Source organism: Hippopotamus amphibius, chromosome 5 (assembly GCF_030028045.1).
Source record: "Hippopotamus amphibius kiboko isolate mHipAmp2 chromosome 5, mHipAmp2.hap2, whole genome shotgun sequence".
NCBI lineage: Eukaryota > Metazoa > Chordata > Mammalia > Artiodactyla > Hippopotamidae > Hippopotamus > Hippopotamus amphibius.
Genome location: NC_080190.1, coordinates 67,803,608 through 67,826,423, shown reverse-complemented (window position 1 = coordinate 67,826,423; position 22,816 = coordinate 67,803,608). Strand labels below are relative to the sequence as shown.

The following is a 22,816-nucleotide window of genomic DNA, read 5'->3' as shown; positions in this document are numbered from 1 at the left end:
GGTTTCACAGGCCTCACTACTGCCTCTACTAGTTCTCAGGTCTCATCTCCTATTCCAAACTCCTTTGCCATCTGTGGTATATTGTTTATAAAAAGGACCAAACCTTCCTTTCCCTATACCCATTATTCTTACAATATGACTTTTGTAGGTGTTCCCACCAACATGGTGAATCTATTTCTCCATGTCTTAAAACTGGTCTCTGCCCATGGCTTGCTTTTAACAGAATGCAGCAGAAATGACAGTGCATCAGATCTCAACCTATGCCTCACAAGTGGCTTTGCACTCTCTGCCTCTCTCTGCTGGAACCCTGCTCTACCGTCATGAGAATAACCCAAAGTTAGCAGTTGAAGGATGATATACAATCTGAAGCAGAGACAAACTCATCAAGCTAAGGCCCCATACACTATCCAGCCCCTAGCCAGATCATCAGCTGATCAACTGAGTTCAGCTAAGATGAGAACTGCCCACCTAAGCCCAGCCCAAATCACTGAACTACAGAATTATCAGTTAAATAGGTAACTGTATTTAGCCACTAAGCTTTGGGGTGGCTTGTTTACCAAAATAAGCTAATTAATACATTACCTAGATTTGCAAATTTTTTCTGAGCAGCTCCAAAGTCAAACTAACAGGTATATGGTTTTCAAAGTTCCTTTTTTTTTTTTTTTTGCCCTGCGGAACTGCCTTTACTTCTGGGCAAACTAATCCATGTTATTTAAAAGGTGTTTTGATTCAAAAGGGTTTTCAAGTTATCTAATCTGTCACATTACTGGAAAACTAGAATCTAACAACCGTCTTATCTCAGAGCCAGAGAAGCCAAGGTTAATAAAAATTCTTTTAATCATTTTAAATTATTTTAACAAAATAAACATTAAATGGAATCCTAGCGTATAAAACAGAGAAACTGTCCTGGCTGAAGGAAGGTTTAACACTGCCCAGTCTGCATCCTTTAGGAAGCAGCCACTGTGACATTTCAAAGGAACATATCGATAGTTTGAAAATTACTGCTCAGTACTAGTTCATTAATTTCTTCCTCAAACTAGTCTACTAAAGGAGTGGTTCTTAACCCTCGCTGCATTTTGGAGTTGCCTAGGAGTGAGCCCAAGCAACAATACATATTACTAAAAACTCTCCAAAGGATTACAGCATAAAGTCAGAGTTGAGAGTCACTGAACAAACATAACTATTTCAAGTCCTATATTTGATATAACAGCTCAAAAACAATATGACACTGTACTACTGAAACTTGAACCTTTTCCTTTTGGATTATCTCCTTGATGAGTTCACACTTCTGGTGTCTCTTGGCTGCTTCTTTCAGGAAGTTTCTGACAATAATTTAATAAGAAAATAATACATAGTTCTTATAGCACCAACTACCTGGAAATCAAACTGGTCAAGATACCAAATGACATTCCCTCTGTAGGTAAGTTCTTAAATTTCAATCAATATATAACTGAAATCCTCTCCCAAACCAATAGTTAAATAAATAAAATTACTGGAAAGAACTAAGTTTACAGAGTTAAGAATAACTATTCAAATTATGCACATTTTTACTACTAAGAATTACAAAATTGGATAACATTAAACAATCTGCGATTTCACAAGAGACTGATTAAATATTTCATCAGAAAAAAATTACTTAAAAATATTTATAATCTTTTAATGAATTACATATGCAGTGGTTAAACAAGAAAGGTTGGGACTTGCCTGGTGGCGCAGTGGTTAAGAATCCGCCTGCCAATGCTGTTGACATGGGTTTGATCCCTGGCCTGGGAAGATCCCACATGCCACGGAGCAACTAAGCCCGTGTGCCACAACTACTGAGCCTGCTCTCTAGAGCCCTCAAGCCACAATTACTGAGCCCACGTGCCACAACTACTGAAGCTCGTGCGCCTAGAGCCTGTGCTCTGCAACAAGAAAAGCCACTGCAATGAGAAGCCCGTGCACTGCAACGAAGAGTAGCCCCTGCTCACCTCAACTAGAGAAAGCCTGTGCGCAGTAATGAAAGACCCAACGCAGCCAAAAATTAATTAATTAATTAAAAAGGAATGCTCTGTCAAATTATTTCCATAAATAACTTCAAATACACGGCCAAACACACAAAACTGGGCAAACAAAGAAACAGGGTACCATGAACAAAACCTAGCAGACAGAAGAAATACTAGAAATAGATCCCTAAAGATTTCAGATATCAGAATTTTCAAACAGAAGAATCTAGAACAATTATGTTTAATAGTTGTTTAACGTCCAAGAAATAAAGGCCAAGGTTGAAAACTGACAGTTGGAAACATTAAAGAAATAAATTGTTTCAGATTTTTAAAAAGAACCAGTACAAAACACTAGAACTGAAAAATTACAATAACCAAAATCAAGATCTTAAAGCTTGAACAAAAATATAGTATGAGAATGAATGAACTGAAATATAAATTGTAAAAATAAACAAGAAGGCAGCAAAGAGGTACAAAAACGTGGAAAGTAAGAGTAAGACTACAAGGTGGAGTGAGACGATTTAATACACATCCAATCAGAGTCCTATGAGGAAAGGAAAAGCTATATGTAAAGAGATAAGAGTTTAGAATTTCCCATAACTGATCAAAGATATTATTCCACAGATAAAAGAAGTCCAGTAAGAAACTGAGGAAATCCATACTTTGACAAATGAAAGCAAAGCTGAAGAGAGAGAAAAAAGAGACAAATTACCTTCAGTAACATACCAACAGGAGCCACAAACCAACCTCTCAAAACAACTGAAGCCAAAAGACAGCAGAATATTATCTTAAAAGTGCTGAAAGCAAAAAAAAATATGTATTTATAAAAGCAGGTGTAACTCTATTCACATCAGATACAACAGACTTTAAGTAAACAAAAGTGATATTAGAGATCTAGAGGATCACCACCACAATGACAAAAGGTTCAATTCAACAAGAACAGATAAAATCTGAATTTTATGCATTTAAGAACACAGCCACAGGGACTTCCCTGGTGGTCCAGTGGTAAAGAATCTGCCTTCCAATGCAGCAGATGCGGGTTCGATCCCTGCTTGGGGAACTACAATCCCATATGACACAGGGCAACTAGGCCTGTGCGCCATAACTACTGAGCTCGTGTGCCTCAACTAGAGAGCCTGTGTGCTGCAAACTACAGAGCCCACACACACACTCTGGAGCCTACGCACCACAACTAGAGTGAGAAAACCTGCATGCCACAAATACAGAGAAGCCCCGTGAGCTGCAATGAAGAGCCTGTGCCGCAACAAAAGATCCTGTGTGCCCCAATGAAGATCCTGGGTGCCACAACTAAGACCCAATGCAGCCAAAAAAAAAAAAAAAACCCACAACACAGCCACAAAAACAGTAACTGACAGACATACAAGGAGAAATAAAAAATAAACAGGGATAGACACAGAGATTGAAGGAGTAAGACAGAGATGACAGAAACAGATCCATACATACACAGAACTTGATTTGTGACAACAGTAGCACTAAAAAAGCAGAAGGGCAAAGAAATTTTCAAAGATGGAACTATGAGAGGATGATTCTGAGAAGACAGTGGAGTAGGAAGCACCAGGTATCTGTCTCCTCACCTAGACAACAACTGCTCTGGCAGAATCTGTCTGATATAACTATTTTAAAACTCTGGAGTCTATTAAGGCATACAATTTCCAAAAGAAGGCTTGGGTGGTAAATTGCAATTACTTTTGATTAACTTTAGCACTTAGCACAGTAGTAACTACCTACCCGTTCACCCTCAGCCCTGTGACATGCACAGCATGTGGACATCCACAAGCTCCAGGAGTATCTTGGACCTAGCTTGTGCGAGTAAGGGTAAGCAATAGGACCCTATTCTTATATTTGAGATTGGTCATCTGATCACTGATTGCAGCTTCTGATCACAGAGGTACAGACACAAAGGTGGGTAAGTTTTTTATGCACCCCTTCTGACCACTGTTAATGCCTATTTCCCTGTAGCTGAAGAGACTTCCAGAGGATTTAAAGGGTTGGTGTTTTTTTCCCTTTTATTTTCTTCTATTTTCTCCCCTTTATTTCTTTTTTCTTTTACGCCTTTTAGAAGTTAGTCATTTACGATCTAGGGCATTCACATGTAACTGCATATACATGGGAATTTAAAAAGTCATTGTGCATTCCCAGGAAAAGATGCAATCTCAGAAAAGACCTGAGAAAACCTTATGTTTACAGCCAGGCTGATCCCTGGCACAGAGACAACCTATAACAATCAAAAAATAAAAACAAAACAAAAATCAGCAAACCCTATAGAAGGTAGAGAACTTACTTCCAGAATTACCACATTATTAGGTTCAAATGTCCACTTTTCAGAAAGAAAAAAATCACAGAGAATACAAAGAAATTGGAAAGTAAGGCCCATTCAAAGGAAAAAAATAAACCAGCGTGGGAATGCAAAATGATGCAGCTACTCTGGAAGGCAACTTGATGGTTTCTTACAAAACTAAACATACTGTTACAATATGAGCCAGCATTATTTATCCAAAGGAGCTAAAAACCTGTATCTACACAAAAACCTGCACACAGATGTTTATAGCAGCTTTATTTATAATTGCCAAACCTTGGAAGTAACCAAGATGTCCTTTAGCTGGTGAATGAATAAACAAACTGGTACATTTAGATGGTGGAATATTATTTACCATTAAAAAGAAATCAGGACTTCCCTGGTGGCTCAGTGATTAAGAATCTGCCTGCCAATGCAGGAGACACAGGTTCGATCCCTGGTCCAGGAAAATCCCACATGCTGTACAGCAGCTAAGCCCTTGTGCTGCAATTACTGAGCCTGTGCTCTAGAGCCTGCGAGCCACAACTACTGAAACCCATGCGCCTAGAGCCCATGTTCTGCAACAAGAGAAGCCACTGCAATGAGAAGCCCATGCACTGCAATGAAGAGTAGCCCCTGCTCACCAAAACTAGAGGAAGCCTGTGTGCAGCAACAGAGACCCAACACAGCCAACAAATAAATAAATATATATATATTTTTTTTTTTTTTAAAGAAAGAAATCACCAATTAAGTGATGAAAAACTATGGAGGAACCATAAGTGCATATTACTAAGCAAAAGAAGACAATCTGTGAAGGCTACATACCATGTGATTCCACCTATATGATATTCTGGAAAAGGCAAAACTATAAGAGTAAAAATCAGTGATTGGCAGGAGTTAGGGAGGTGGAGGGGATGAATAAGGGGAGCATAGAGGATTTTTAGGGCAGCGAAATTACTCTATCTGATACTATAATGGTGGATACACATCATTATACATTTGTCCAAACCCACAGAATGAACCCTAACAAACACTATGCATACCTGTAAATGATCTATCAATGTGATGATGAAAGAAATTTTCACATATTGAGGTATGGGGAAGTCATTCTGGCTTACACACAAGTTAATGTGAATTTAATGCTAACTAAAACAGCCTTTGGTGTCCTATCAAACATACATTACAATGTAATAATTACATCTGCTGTAATTATTAAAGAAAAGGACACAATGACCAGAAATAAAGAATGTCCATGTTAAAAATAAAGATTAAATCCCTCCCTTCCTGGGATGCCAATGCTGGCACTTCTTGGATGACAAGACTCTCTTCCCAGGTGCCAAGGCCATACAGAATTGCTGATCTGTTTCTTTGGGAAACCCTAAAGGAATGTATCCCTGACTTGTTTGATGTTCTTTGTTCTGGCAAGATATAAAACTGTGCTGAAAACCACACTTCTCTGGAGCAGTTCCTCAGAGTTATCTAAGAAGCTATCTTCCAAGGTATCGTCCTCAGTTTGGGTCAAGGAAAACTCCTTTCTTTTCCTACACAGACTGTTTATTGATTATTTTTGTCAACAGTAGGTTCATCAATTGAAACAAATATACCACTTAATTTCCTTGTGAACCTAAAAATGCTCTAAAAAAATAAAGTCTACTTTTAAAAAAATAAACTACAGAAACTATCCCTGAGAACAACCAGATGATGAACCTTAATAGACAAAAGCTAAAACAATTTTCTTAAAGATGCTCAAATAACTAAAAGAAGACATGGAAACAGTCAAGAAAACAAAATACGAAGAAAATGGAAATATCAAAAGAAAAAGAAAAGAAAACCTAAGAACAAAACAAAGGGAAATTCTGGAGATGAAAGATACAGTAACTAAAATAAAAAATTCATTAGAGGGATTCAAAGCAGATTTGGGCAGAAAGAAAAAAGAACACAGGAACTTGAAGATAAAATAATTGAAATTATTAAGTCTTGGGGAAAAAAAAGAAAAAAGACAGAAGAAAAGTAAGGAGAACCTAAGGGACCTATGGGATATCATGAAGTGGACCAACACAGGCACTATGGGAGTTCCAGAAGGTAAAAAGAGAGATAAAGAGAGACCATTTGAAGAAATAATAACCAAAAAATTCCCAAACTTCATGAAAGACATAAACATCCAAGAAACTCCAAGTAGGATGAACTGAAAGAGACCCATACTGAGACATTACAATCAAACAGTTGAAAGACAGAAACTTGAAAGAAGCAAGAGAAGCCACTTGTCACATACAAGCGATCCTCAATAGGATTATCAGTAAATTTCTCAGCAGAAACTTTGCAAGTCAGAAGGCAGTGGGCTTATATATTCAAACTGCTGAAAGAAAAAAACCTGTCAACCAAGAATCTGATATCTGACAAAACTGTCCTTCAAAAGTGAGAGAGAGGGGACTTCCCTGGTGGCGCAGTGGTTGGGAGTGCCCCTGACAATGAAGGGGACACAGGTTTGATCCCTGGCCCGGGAAAATCCAACATGCCGCAGGGCAAATGAGCCCGTGCTCCACAGATGCTGAGTCTGTGTTCTGGAACCTATGAGCAACTTACTGAGACCTGCGCGCCTGGAGCCCTTGCTCCGCGACAGGAGGGGCCACTGCAGTGAGAGGCCCACGCACCACAGTGAAGAGTGGCCCCCACTCACCACAGTTAGAGAAAGCCCATGAGCAGCAGTGAGGACTCAACGCATCCAAAAAATAATTAATTTCTTAGAAAAGAGAGAAATTAAGACATTTACAGATAAAAGCTGAGGGAGTTTGTTATCACCAGATCTGCCCTTTAAGAAATACTAAAAGGAATCCTACAGGTTGAAATGAAAGGGCACTAGACAGCAACTCAAAGCTGTATGAAAAAATAAAGATCTCAGTAAACACAGATATATGGAAGATTATATATAGTTTTTTTCCCTCCAAATTTTGTTCTCTACAGAATTTAACAGACTAATGCATAAAATTATTAATCTGTGTTTTCTGACACACAATGTATACAAAAATTCTCTTGTGACACCAATAACTGAAATGGGGGTGGGGACAGACCTGTATAGGAACAGAGTTTTTGTATGTTATTAAAATTGACCTAGCATAAATTTGAGTTAGAGTGTTATAACTTTAGGATATTAAATGTAATCCCCATGGTAACCACTAAAAGATAGCTATAGAATATACAGAAAAGGAAATGAGAAGGTAACTAAAACATTTCATTGCAAAAAATAGACAAAAGACAGTAAGGTAGGACATGAGGGATAATAAGTATGTGAGGCATACAGAGAGCAAACAGATAAAAGACATACAATGAAAACTATAAAATATTACTGAAAGAAATTAAATAAATGGAAAGACATCCCACATTTGCAGACTGAAAGACAACATTGTTACGATCTCAATACTTCTGAAAGTGATCTAAAGACTCAACGCAATCCCTATCAAATCATGGAAATGCAAATTAAAATCATAATTACGTACCACTATATATCCAAGAGATTAGCAAAAATTTTGAAGTCTAACAATACCAAATGGTGACAAAGACACAGGAATTCTCATACAATAGTGATGGGAATAGTGATTGGTATAACCATTCTTGTAAATAGGGTGACATTAACCTGCAAAACTCAAGTTAAGTATACTCCATGACCCAGAAATTCCATTCTAGGTATATACTTTAGAAATATTAAAGCTCATGTATATCATATAATAAATGTTCAAAGCAACATTATTTGTAACTCCCAAAACTGAAAATACCCAAGTGCCCATCTATGATAGACCGGGTAAACAATTATATATGCGTATAGTTGAGTAAAACATAGCAATAAGGCCTAATGATGGAGAACCATAGCCACACACATATGGATAATCGTACAGCACAATGTTTAAAAAAAAAAAAAAAAAAGAAGCAAGAAAAAGTCACCAAAGGCTACCTACAGTGTAATTCTGTGTATTTGAATTAACTGATGGAAAATTAAACTATATTATATAAAGATAATATACTGGCTGGAAAAAAATTAAGCTAAGTGGTCAAAACTGAGTTAGTCAAGTAAAGGATATTTTTGCTTCTGGGGAGTCCATCAAAATTTAATTCACCAAAGGTGAAGCTCAATTACAAAGCTCTGATTCCTATTTACTCCCAAGAACTGGGAATCAGGAAATCAGTAGTCCAATTCAATTTTCACCACTAATTAATCTTATGTCTTAAGTAATTAACTGGTCAATTTCTTCATTCTTTAAAGAAAAAAATGTGGAAAAGAAAAAGAAAAAAGGATTATCTATAGTTTCCCTTCAAGTGTGATGTTATATACAATAAATTATACTTACTTAGTGTTACTATACAATATTACATTTACACTATTAATATCTTGCCTCAGATGAATGTTTCAATAGAGAATGAGAAAACAATCACTATAAAAGATGTTTCTCTTGTAACTATGATTCCTTAGCAGCAAATCAGGCACTTAGGAGAGAATGTTTTTTATTTTAGCTTATTAGATTCCGGAACAATTCATTTTAAAAATCCCCATTTTCAGATGGAACTGCCATTTTACAGTAATTTGAAAAAATGACCAACACAAAGGGAAAGAGGAGAGGCATCCCTGTATCTTATCGAGGCCTTCCAGAAAACATGAAGTTGTTCCTTTGGCCACACACATGCAAATCTATAAGAAACTACGTGATACTGCAGACATCAAGGGAATGGCCCTGTTCAAAAAGGAATGCCCCACAATGTTACCATGGCAAAACTGGAAGAGCCTACAATGCTACCCTGCATGCTATTGGCACTGTTGTAAACAAGTTAAGGGCAAGGTTCCTCTTGCCAAGAGAATTAATGTACATATCGAACGTATTAAGCACCCTAAGACCCAACATAGCTTCCTGAAACATGTGAAGAAAAATGATCAGAAAAAAAAAAAAAGATGTACCCCAATGTTCACTGCAGCACTATTCACAATAGCCAGGACATGGAAGCAACCTAAATGTCCACTGACAGATGAATGAATAAAGAAGATGTGGTACACATATACAATGGAATATTAGTTATAAAAAGGAATGAAACTGGGTCATTTGTAGAGATATGGATGGACCCAGAGTCTGTCATACAGAGTGAAGTAAATCACAAAGAGAAAAACAAAGATCGTATATTAACACATATATGTGGAATCTAGAAAAATGGTACAGATGAACCTATTTGCAGGGCAGCAATAGAGAAGCAGATGTAGAGAACAGAATGGTGGACACGGGGAAGGGGAGGGTGGGATGAATTGGGAGATTAGGATTGCCATATATATACACTACCATGTGTAAAATAGATAGCTAGTGGGAACCTGCTGTATAGCACAGGGAACTCAGCTTAGTGCTCTGTGATGATCTAGATGGGTGGGATAAGGGGAGGGGGTGGGAGGGAGGTCTAAGAGGGAGGGGATATATGTATACATATAGCTGATTCACTTTGTTGTACAGCAGAAACTAACACAACATTGTAAAGCAATTATACTCCAGTTTAAAAAAAAAAAAAAAAAAAAGGAAGCCAAAGAGAAAGACACTCAAGTTCAACTGAAGTGCCAGCCTGTTCCACCAGAGAAAAACACTCGTGAGAACCAATGGAAAGGGGCCTGAGCTGCTAGAAGCCATTCTTTATAAACTCATGGCATAATAGATTTAAAAGAGAAACAAAGAAAGACTCCTGGACTGTCAAAAAAAAAAAAAAAAAAAATCCTAAATGATTTGGTTATAAACCAAAATACTCTTTTCTATAACTGCTTACCTTCCACAAGCAATCTGAGTGACAATGCTTCCCATAAGTTCAAAAACTTTCCTTGGGTTTATTTCATGACTGGTAGAGTTATGACCCAACTGACCATACCCTCCAGCTCCAAAAGTAAACACTCCACCTTCCTTAAATAAAAAAAAAAGACAAAACCCTTTGTCATTAGAAAGCCTGATAGAAGAAAATAATCTTCAGGAAAATAAGATAATCTTTAACATGGAGTCAAATTTTCTCTTCTATTGTCTTCACAATTTAACAGATAAGAGTTGATTTTTCAAGGTAAAATGTCTTAAAACTAAGAGTTTCAGGTTGACATGGCTAATTATTTTCAAATATTTTAAAAGTATTTAATTATGTTCTCATCATTACAAAATCATCATTAAGAGATACTAATAACTATTTCTGCATTGCCTTTTAGCATCATTATATTCTTGTTGAATCTCAAGTATACACCTATAAAATTTGACAAAACCTAAAAATGGTATCATTTTCAGCTTCCAAAGTACCACTGCAAAAAAAGAGTATATGTAACCAGAGAGTGCACAAATACAGCATACAGTTACTAAAATAGATGATGACAATTAAACACAAGCACAATTAGTATTTTTCAATTCAACCGCTTTTCTTCATAGTTGTAGCTATGTATACAGATTTATGCTATTAAATGATGAAAGCAGCATATATGTATTTATATAGATTGCTATGCAAGGAAATTTTTTTTTTGTTTAAAATTTTTTTATCATGGGAAAGTTAAACAAATGCACAAAAGACAATATATACATATATATATCTACATATAAATTATCACATAACCATTACTCAGTTTCAACTGGCAAAACTTAGATAATCCTGTTTCATTGGTGCTCTTCTCACTAAGTACTGGAGTACTTTAAAATAAACTGTGGTAAACAAATCATTTCACTTATAAATGTATATGTATCTTCAATGGCATATACTTCAAAAAGATAAAAATATTTAACACAATATTATCACACAAAAAAATTAATTTCCTTCTTTTGGATAGAAATAACAAGTGTTAATTTTTATTTCTTATGTTTTTTTCCAGTTTTATTGATACCACTGACTTGACATAAAATTGTATATATTTAAAACGCACATGACATGACATACGTACACTCTGCGAAATTATTAACACAGTCATTAAATAACACATCCATCACCCCACATCATCTTTTTTGTGTGAGAAAGCTTTAGATCTACTCTCTTAGCAAATTTCAAGTATAGAATACTGTGTTTTTTGTTTGTTGTTTAATTATTTATTTATTGGGCTGCATTGGGTCTTAGTTGTGGCATGCAGGATCTGTATTGTTAATTGTAGTCACCATGTTGTACATCAGATCCTCAGAATTTAATGATCTTCTAACAGAAAGTTTGTACCCTTTGATCACATATCTCATTTCCCTCACCCCCTACACCCTGGCAACCACCATTTACCCTCTGCTTTTATGAATTTGACTTTCTATTCCCACTCCCATCCCCACCTTGTTTTTTTTTAACATTTCCACATATAAGTGATATCATTTAGTATTTGTCTTTACCTGGCTTATTTCACTTACCATAATGCCTTACAGTTCACTTATGTTGCTACAAACGAAAAGAATTTTCCCTTTTTATGTCTGAATAATATTCCAGTGTGTGTGTGCGTGCATATGCATGCAAACATGTACACATCACATATTTCCTTTATTTACTCATTTGGCAAAGGACAGTTAGGTTGTTTAAATATCTTGGCTATGATGAACACTGCTTCAATATACATGAGTGTAGTTATCTCTCTGAGATCCTGTTTCATTTCCTTCAGAAATACATTGAAAAGTGGGACTGCTGGGTCTTATAGTAGTTCTGCTTTTAATTTTCTGAGGAACCTTTATATTGTTTTCCATAATGGCTGTACCAATTTATATTTCCATCAGCAGTATACAGGGTTCCCCTTTTCTTCATATACTTTTTTTTTAATAGCAATCCTAACAAATGTGAGGTGATATCTCATTGCGGTCTTGATTTGCATTTCCTTGATGATTGTGATGGTGACATTGAGCAGCTTTTTCATGACCTTTGGTCATTTGTATATCTCCTTTGGAAAAATGTCTATTCAGGCCTTTTACCCATTTTAAAATTACATTGTTTTTCAGCCATAAGTTATGTGAGCTCCTTATATATTTTAGATATTAACCCCTAATCAGATATATGACTTACAAATATTTTCTCTCATTCCACAGGATGACTTTTCATTTTGTTGACTATTTCCTTTGAAGTGCAGAAGCTTTTAGTTTATTTTTGCTTTTGTTACCTGTGTGCTTTTGGTGTCACATTCAAAAAATCCCTACAAAGACTAATGTCAAGGAACTTTGCCCCCATGTTTTCTCCTAGGAGTTTTATAGTTTCAGGTCTCACATTTAAGTCTTTATTCCACTTTGAGCTACATTTTGTGAGTGGTATGAATTAGGGGTACAGTTTTTGCATCTGGAAATCTAGATTTCCCAGCATCATTTATTAAAGAGACTATCCTTTTCCACTGTGTGCTCTTGGCACCTTATCAATGATTAGTTGCACTTATTTCTGGGCTATCTATTCTGTTTGATTGGAATATGTGTCTGCTTTTATGCCAGTATCATACTGTTTTGATTACTGCAGCTTTGTTACATAGTTTAACATCAGAAACTATTATGCCTCTATTTCATTGTTCTTTCTTAAGACTGCTTTGGCTATTCTCGGTCTTTCACAGTTCTATGTGAATTTTAAGATTGTTCTATTTCTGTGAAAAATGCCACTGGAATTTGGATAGGGACTGCATTGAATCTGTAGGTCACTTTGAGTAGTATGGACATTTTACCAATATTAATTCTTCCAATCCAAGAACATGAGATATACTTCCATTTATTTCTGTCTTCAATTTCTTCTTTTTTTTTTATAAGTTTACTTATTTTACTGATTTTTTTTTTAAATTATTTTTTGGGGCTGCATTGGGTCTTTGTTGCTGCATGCAGGCTTTCTCCAGTTGCGGCGAGCAGGGGCTATTCTTTGTTGCAGTATGCGGGCTTCTCATTGCAGTTGCTTCTCTTGCTGTGGAGCATGGGCTCCAGGCACATGGGCTCAGTAGTTGCAGCTCGCGGGCTCTAGAGTGCAGGCTCAGCAGTTGTGTTGCATGGACTTAGCTGCTCAGCGGCATGTGGGATCTTGCTGGACCAGGGCTTGAACCTGAGTCCCCTGCATTGACAGGCAGATTCTTAACCACTGTGTCACCAGCGAAGCCCTGTCTTCTTCAGTGGGCATCCTCTCTTGTTCCTGATCTTAGAGGAAAAGCTTTCAACTTTTCACCATTAAGTATTATGTTACTGGTGGGTTTGTCATAGATGGCCTTTATATGTTGAGGCATGTTCCCTCTATACTTACTTTGTTGAGAGTTTTTATCATAAAAGGATGCTGAATTTTGTCAAATGCTTTTCCTGCATCCGAGATGATCATATGATTTTTATCCTTCATTCTGTTAATGTGGTGTATAACACCAACTGATTTGTGAATGTTGAACCATCCTTGCATCCCAAGGATAAATCCCACTTGATCACCAGCTATCTAATCATTTGAATTTAGTTTGCTAGTATTGAGGAGTTCTGCACGTTTATCAAAGATGTTGGCTTGTAATTTTCTTTCCCTGCAGTGTCTTTGTGTGGCTTTGGTATCAGGATGATGCTGGCCTTATAAAATGAACTTGGAAGTGTTCCCTCCTCTTCTATTTTTCAGAGAAGTTTGAGATGGACTGGCGTTAATTATTTTTTAAGTAGCAGAACTCACCATCCAGTGAATGGGCTTTTCTTTGCTGGGAGATTTTTGACTACAGATTCAATCTCCCTACTCGTTAAAGGCATATTAAGATTTCGTTTCTTCATGATTCAATTTTGGTAGTTTGTATGTCTCTGGAATGTGTCCATTTCATCTAGGTTATCTGATAAATTTGTTGGTATATAATTATTGATAGTAGTCTCTTATGAACCTTTGTATTTTGGCATTATCAGCTGTAATGTCTCCTCTTTGTTTTAATCTTTTCTTTTTCTCTTAGTCTAGCTAAAGATTTATCCATTAAAAGAAATCTTTGCAGAAAAACTGCTCTTATTTATTTTATTCTTCTCTAATGTTTTTCTAATCTCTATTTCATTTATTTCTGCTCTGATCTTTGCAATTCTCTTTCTTCTGCTAACTCTGGACTTAGTATGTTGTTTTCCCTAGCTCCCTGAGGCATAAAGTTCAGCTGTTTACCAGCAATCTTTTTTCCTAATGTGGGTGTTTATTGCTATAAAATTCCCTGTTAGAGCTGCTTGTGTTGCATCCCGTAAGTTTTGTCATGTTGTGTTCCCATTTTCATTTCTCAAGATATTTTTAAATTTCCCTTCCATTTCTTCTTTGACCCAATGATTACCTAGGAGTGTACTTTTTAATTTCCACATATTTGTGAATTTTCCAGCTTTCTTGCTATTAATGATTTCTTGTTTCATACCACTGTGGTTAGAAAACATACTTGATATTATTTCAATCATCTTATATTTGTTAAGACTTGTTTTTGACCTAGCATGAGCTCTCCTGTAGAATGTCCCATTGTTTGCTTGAGAAGAACATATATTCTGCTACTGTTGGAAAAATGTTTTGTATGTGTCTGTCAGGCCCATTTGATATAAAATGTAATTCAAGTCAAATATTTCCTTACTGATTTTCTGTCAGGATGATCAAGCAACTGTTCAAAGTGGGGTACTTAAGCCCTCTACCATTACTGTGTTGCTGTCCATTTCTGCCTTCAGATATGTTACTATTTGCTTAATACTTGTTAATATTTGCTGTGTTGGGAACATATATAGGTACAATTGTTATAGCTTCTTGAGGAATTGACCCCTTTAATATTTCTTTAATATTATTTAATATAGAACTTATGTTTAATTTTCTTGATTAATATTGTATTATATCACATCAGAATGTGTATGTCTGATTGGTAATGTTAAAAATAAGTAAGTGGGACAGTGTGTTTTGGCCTAATCTATCCCAATTAAGCTTAATGTTGATCTTTGCCTAGAGCCATTATTTCATTAGGAGTATAAAATGGTGATTTTCTAATCCTCTTATTCCTTCCAAATTTATTAGTTGAAATTCTTCTACAGAGAAAACTTAACAACTCTTAAGTTACTATAAAATACAATTTGCGGGACTTCCTAGGTGGTGTAGTGGTTGAAAACCCACCTGCCAGTGCAGGGGACATGGGTTTGATCCCTGCTCCAGGAAGATCCCACATGCCACAGAGCAACTAAGCCCATGCACCACAACTACTGAGCCTGAGCTCTAGAGCATGTAAGCGACAACTATTAACCCCATGTGACACAACTACTGAAGCCCGAGTGCCTAGAGCCCATGCTCTGCAACAAGAGAAGCCACCACAATGAGGAGGCTGTGCACCACAATGAAGAGTAGCCCCCACTTGCTGCAACTAGAGGAATCCTGTGTGCAGCAACAAAGACCCAATGCAGCCAATAAATAAATAAATAAATATACAATTTGCAATTAAGGTCTAAGAAATGCTTCTTTCTCATTTACTGATTTTAGAAAAATGAGTTGTTGTTCTAGCAACCTCCAAAGATAAGCAATGAAGTTTGCTCTGTATTGATTTGGGTAAGAAGAGGATCATCATGAAGTCATAGATTTTTATATATTTGGTATATTTCCACTTATTGCAGACATTATTTCTTTTTGTTAACCAATGAAAGCTCCTTCAAGTTGTCCTTGTGACATGATCTTAGTAGTCTTTGCTTTTTGTAACACAAAATACCCAAGGCTATTTTCACACTTTTTTGGGGGGGTTCCAGATATGAGATTAGACTCTTCTCTAAGAAGCCTTGGTTCTTTTTAAGTATAGAGCCTACAACAATCAAAGGATGTTCACTGCTTCCAGAAATTGCACATTTAGTTACTTTTAGGACCTTTTGGTGGTCACAGCAAAACAAAATCAAAAAACCAAAAAATCAAAAAAACCAAACAAAAACAGAACAAAACAAACTTATTTTAGAAGGAGAAAAATAAGAATTCACACTGATACTTGTGATTCAAAGCAAAGATTAAGGGTTTTAATTGCTACCATTTTATATCTCTTTTCTCTTAAGCTGAAAACCACAGTTTCTAATGACAGTAAAACAAATACTTATTTGCTTTATCCTATTCTATATGCAATATACTGAAAATAACACTACCAATTTTACTACTAACAATAAGACTACAGAATGCAGTTTAAGACCTCTCTGTGAATTCGGTTTATCTTTAAGCTATTTCCCACTAGTGATGTACAACAAAATACTGTACTTTAAAATGACCTAAAAGAATTTTCCTTTCTGTAGCTGTGCCACTAGCAATTTTGAAGAATTGTTTTACCATATAAATTTGTTTGCTTTTTAATTATGAGTAACAGTTGCTAGGTTCCAAAGTCAAACCTACGAGTCAAGGCTCATTTGGTCTTCCTATTAGTTTTTCTCAAATATGAATAACATGTACCTTCTTTTTCTTAACAATAATATATCCTGAAGATCATTCCACAACATAATATAGAGATCTTCCTCATTCTGTTTTACAGGGCACAGTTTATTCAATTAGGCTGCTATTGATAGGCATCTGGATTTCTTCTGTTCTTTTGTTATTAAAATATTACCACAATAAATGGCCTTGTGTATATACAATTTTATATCTTTGGAATAATTCTTAAAATTGCTAAGGAATTGATATGTCAAAAGGTATATGTATATGTGATTTGCATAATTAATTTGTAAAGGAACTTGTAAAAAACTGACATCTTTATGGTAGTGGCCTCATATCCATTAACATGCATGTCTTTCCATTTATTCTGTTTTTAAAGATCTGTTTTAAAATTTTGCCTAGTGTTTATTTTTCTAATGTTTGTTTTGCACAAGGAACTTGCTTTGGAAAGCACTCCTAATCTATCTGCAAGAAGTTCTTCCAGAGAAGCAAAAAACATTGATACAGAACTATATTCTAACTTTAAACAAGGAAATTACTTCTGAATACTTCTGAAATATTTAAAACTATCTGATTTTGTTAAAAATAATATACACCAAAAATTCCAGTGAACAATTATCACCAGCTACTGTTTTGAGACAGAAATACAGAAGATTAATAGAATTAGCATTAAAAAAAAAAACTTAATAAAGAGAAATCTTGGGAAAATAAGATGAGTGGTTATCTGAAAGGCTGAATTTGAAAAGCATTAATATGTTAATCTTTCTACCACAAAGTTAGGCCTAAGGAATGATATAATACAAAATATTTTTTACTATTATCTTCAACACAGCCTTATTTCTTCTAAATACCAATGACAGAAAAGAATGACTAAAATTTATAACTTGCCAGCAGTGCTTACATCTATAATTTGAATGATAAAAAAAATGAAATACATAATAAGATCAGTAGAGATAGTAAAACTTCCTTACTCAAAAGCAAGGAACATAAAATTTAAACAAATTAACTTTTGTAATTGGTCATTATAATATTTTTAAAAGTACCTTTAGTACACTATATTTGATAAGGACTGAGAATAATTCTTATTTTAAAATTCCCAAGGTGGGAGTAAGTGTGTAGAATTTTATACATCTGATTAGAAGTTAATTTTTTCTTGCCAATTTTATCTACTATGTTGGATAAAGAAGCAAAAACATTAATTTCTAATTTAGCCAATGATAACTTGCCAGTTCCTTTACATTAACATGACTATAATAAATAATATTGCTGGTAAAGGTCAGTTTAATGTTTTTATTTTCATTTTACTTCTAATTGCTAGAGAACTACACTTATTGACACTGAACTGGTATATACCCAAGAAAGTGACAGGTCAGATAAAGCCATTAACAAAGCTGTGATGAAAAATCATTATAACTACTTGCATAATACTTGGCCTATGGGTAACAGAGGGATTCAGTCTCCTCTACTACTTGTTATAAGCCACATGGGAGCTAAATTAAAATTAGGCAGAGTTACGCAATATAGATGGGATTGATACACAAAGGACAGCAAGCCTACAACTAAAAAGGAATTATTTCATTCACAATATTATTTAAGCAGTATTTCACATGAAGCTGAAAAACTCAACGATATATATTATCATCACACTTAAATAGTAGCTTACAATTCACATTTCATAACATGAAACAGTTGGAATTTAAGGTAAATTGTTTTTGAGAACAAATAACCTGAGTCCCTTTTTCAAGATAAATTATTTTTCAGACATCAATAACACTCGTTTCAAAGTAAATATCATGAAAACATTCACTAATTATGAAGTAACTACCATAACTATTAATAAAAAAGTTTTATAGGAGTACAATACCTTGGTTAGTGCAGCAGTATGATCTTCTCCACAACAAATATAAACTATTTTCTGAGTTCTTAGTGACTTAAGTAAATTAGGAACATACCTATCTGAAAATTCCAACAAGAGACATTAACAAACAGTATTTTTAAAATTAAAACTCTTCTAAAATGTGTTTCCTCTACAGCTTCCCAAACTTTGGAAGACGATGATAACTAAACAATTTCAACAATTCAATGATTTTGTAGTACAAGCCTACTAAGTTGGGTTCCCAGGCCTTTGACACTGTGATAAAGGAGAGCTCCAAAAAGAGTAATTTAAGTGTTAAACTGCCTAAACACCAATCTCCACAGGACTCAGCAATCAAGGAATTTCAAAGCTATTTGACCACTTCTAATGCATACACATCACTCCTTATATTCACCTCATGATGATTAAACTCACAGGATTCTACTTTAAAAGCCTGGAAATTATACTTTCTGCTATTTTATAGCAGAAAAGAGATATAATGTCCTAATCTGGCATATTTTTCTTATGCAGAAAATATTTTAAAATTCTTTCTGAGAGTGTATTTTATCATTACCAGTTGTTACTAGATCAACAATGCACTTCTGTCTAAGCCATTATAATTATGTTTAAATTTATTAAATTAGTTTTGTATTTCGAATATTGGCATTCAACCTAATGTAGCTATGAAAAATCAGTTTCCAAGATCCCAACTTGTTTTAAGTAGTTACAATCTTTTAAAATTCAAAAAGTTTATTTTCAAGACTTCAGCATCATTGTTAACAGTGATTAAAGTACTCAGGTTTAAACATTTCCTTGAAATACTCACATAGATGCACACTTCATGTTACTTTTCGGATAATTTTACAACTTTTTCCCACTGGTGGTGGCTAATACTGTGGTTACCAATTGAAGTAATAATGTTTTTCTCAACTTTCTTTTAATAAACATCCAACAATGAAGATTTTTGTCCAGATATACTTTCTATATTTTATTTTAGAATAAAATAATATTTTTGGCCTTCCCACTATCTCTTAAAAATGTTATTATCAAATGGAATTTTAAAATTAACCTCCCATCTCCATCTTAACACCAGGGAAGATGTGGGTACACTTCTCTCTGACACTAAGAATCACTGATCCATCTCAAAACATCATCTCTTTTTAAAAGTATATCTATAAATAATGCAAGCCTACCATTTTCATCATTAAGACCTAGTTGACCAAATTTGTTGCGTCCCCATCCAAAGATAGCTCCAGAAAGGGTGAGTACAAAACTATGGGCTCCTCCTGCTGCAACTTGCATGAAAGGGATTCCAAGTAAAGACTTAATCAGCTGTGGTGAAGCTTGTTTTTTACAGTCAATGCCTAAACCCAATTGGCCATATTTATTCTGTCCCCAACAGAAGACTTCACTTGCTGTAAAACAAAAATCATGAGTTACTATTTTTCTCACACACAAAAAAATTTCATTTGAAAATCATCATTTTGGGACATTCCTCCTCTCTTTTGATGAAAACACATATTACTCTTTATTAATTTCTTACATGGAAACATAATACCACCTAGAATAATCCATATTAATACAGTTTAGTTTGACTGACTTTACTGATGAATGGGTAAATCACATAACTGGGGGTAATCTCATTTCCTTATGTTTCCTCAAGAAAGGACCATCTCTTTTCATTCCTCAGGCCTCACTTTTATTCTAAGATTTGTCGTAGTAAGAGGTACTCATTCAGCCTTGAGCTCAAGGCTTCAGTTATCAATTATATGCTGATCACATTCAAAGTTTATCACTAGCCCAGATCTCTACTCTGAGCAATAAACCCATTATCCAATCGTTTACCTGAGAGCTATACTTCCAGCTCAGCATGCCCTAATCTCAATTCATGATCCCTATCCTACCTCTCATACCTGGACCTCTTCCTAGTGTTCCTCATTCTCAGTAAATAACATCTCAACTGATTTAGCAGCACAAGTCATAAACATAGGAGTTATCCTTAATATTCCTCTCTTACCTTAAATACAGATGTTTAACAATCTATCATCTTTCTTTCTAAAGAAAAATATTGTGAATAGATACACTCCTCACCATTTCACCTGGTTCTTATAAGAGTTCCCTCTACTTGTCACATTTGCTTACCCACTGCTACATTTTTTTTGCAACTTTAAAGATCTTTTTACTTATATTCATTAAATAAATGGCACTAAACTAATAATTGACACACTAATAACGGATTTTTAAAAATTCATACTATAAAATAGTACACACTTATTAACAGTAAGTTTCCCTCCAAAACTAGATCCCCAGTTCCTCTTCCAAGAGACAAGCACTTTTACCAACTGCTGATATGTACTTTCAGAAATACTCTATGGACATACTAGCAGACATCTGCACATATACATAGATATATAAAAAATGTAGATCTGATATATGGCAGACACTATAATAATGGTCTGAGTAAGTTTCAAATTAATTGTTCTATATACATTTATATGTTTCTGTATTTCATAATAAATCTCAAATGAATTGACTTAAAAAAATATATACAGATTTGAAATGTTCCTCATCTGAAAAAAATATGTCAGTGCCTTCTCATTGCTCTTGGGATAAACACTTTTAACAAGGCTTATAAGGTTTTGTAAAATCTACCTATGTTTCTGAGCTTATTTCATACCAGTCTCCTCCTTCCCTCCCTATACTCTAGCCATACCCACTTTCCTTTATATTCTCCAATGCCCATTTCTCACACACTTGCTGTCTCACACACTCTGCCTAAACCTTCTCCTCACCCTTGTCTAGTTTACTTCTCTTCTCTCCCAGCAAGAAGTTTTCCTTGATCTCCCAGATTCAGTTCGGTCCCCTGTTACATGATATAAATATCCCAAACCTTTCCCTTTATGGTCTTTTTTCATAGTATGTAACTATATTATCTGTGTGACTGTACCATAAAGGCTAGTAGTATATTGCTTACCACTGTTTACTGTACACCCTAATGTGCCTAGTTCATACTGAGTGATCCCCCAAAAAAGAAAAAAACCACAAAAACAAAAACTTTTTTCATTAAACGAATAAGATACTGCTAAAACATGAAGCTGAAAAGGCAACAGAATATCTGTAAGTCAAGTTAGAAAAACTGTCCTCATCAATAAAACCTTTGGGTTTAAATTTATCTTAGATTCACCTACCAAAGTATTAAAAAAGGAGCTGGCAAAGTAACAACAGAGAATACAGGGATGCCAGACCCCATCCCCCACTTTATTCCTTAGAATGGAATAAATTCAAATTCCTTAACACGGCAAAGTAAGGCCCTTTGTAACCCATTTGTTTTTACTTTAGCCTCAACTGAAGTATGAAAATGTCTCCCGTGTTCTCAAAATACCCACATAAACCTATACGCCAATACTCAAACACACAAAATACTTTCCAGATTCTATGCCTTTACTAGTACTATTACCTTAGCCAATCCTCAACATTTTCCCTAGCTACTTCACAACATGGATCCATATCTGAAGAAATTGTGCTTATCTTTCAAGATTTGCATCAAATATCAATCCCTTCTTTATTGTTATCAATTCTATTGACTGAAAGCAAATTAAACTTTTTTGCTTACTCCCAGAGCATTTTACTTTTACTAAAAGTAGTATAGATATTTTCTTCCTCAATTATATTATTTGTATATCTGCCTCTTCTACTAGATGGTATGGTCCCTAAAACTCTCTTAACTTATCTGTATTTAACTATAATTCTAGTCTACTGTTTCATTCATAGCAGGCCCCACTAGGCACTTAATAAATTAAAAATAATAAGTAAGCCACGGGAACTTATGTTTTTAAATGATAAAAAACAAATATATGGCAGGTTCTTTACTAACCCATGCTATACTCCTTAGCTGCCATAGGAAGAAGTCAAATAAGCAAAGGTAATAAGATGCTTAGACTTCTCTGTTTCTATTTATAAAAAGTTCATCTGTGAGATCAAATGAAATTGGGCAAGTTATAAACTCCCCAGCTATGAAGGAATAATGTTCAGCAGGCTAAAGAACAATTCAACACAAAAAAATCAATTTCATGTCTATATGCTAGCAATAAATGATTTGAAAATGACACCATTCAGAACAAAAAAAAATGCCAAATATCTAGGGAAAAATCCAATAAAACATGTGTAAGACCTCTCCACAGAAAACAACAAAATACTCTTGAGAAAAATTTAAAGTAGATTAAAACTAATGGAGGAATATAGCATGTTCAAGAATTGAAAGATTTTCCACAAATTGATTTACAGAGACAATGCAAACCCAATCAAAATCCCAACATTTTTAAGTATCTGTGAAAACTGACAAGCTAATTCTAAAATGTATATAGATACGAA

General features: G+C 34.9%; 1 protein-coding gene and 1 pseudogene across 10 annotated transcripts in view; one reads left to right on the top strand and one right to left on the bottom strand.

Annotated features, from left to right (window-relative positions):
* HERC4 (HECT and RLD domain containing E3 ubiquitin protein ligase 4) overlaps positions 1-22,816 on the bottom strand; it is a 137,453-nt gene that overhangs the window by 77,596 nt on the left and 37,041 nt on the right. For 8 of the 10 annotated variants that reach the window (XR_009053675.1, XM_057734433.1, XM_057734435.1 and 5 more), the window contains 3 exons: positions 19,639-19,860; positions 18,455-18,546; positions 10,066-10,196 (listed from right to left, as the gene is read on the bottom strand). Coding sequence is in view for 9 of the 10 variants with exons in the window: in XM_057734433.1 (XP_057590416.1) it covers positions 10,066-10,196; positions 18,455-18,546; positions 19,639-19,860 (445 nt within the window). In the remaining variant the exon portion in view is untranslated. Of the gene's footprint in view, positions 1-10,065; positions 10,197-18,454; positions 18,547-19,638; positions 19,861-22,816 lie in introns of those variants that run through there. The other 2 variants (XM_057734438.1, XM_057734439.1) reach the window with 1 other exon arrangement.
* Positions 8,863-9,954, top strand: LOC130853151 (60S ribosomal protein L21-like; annotated as a pseudogene).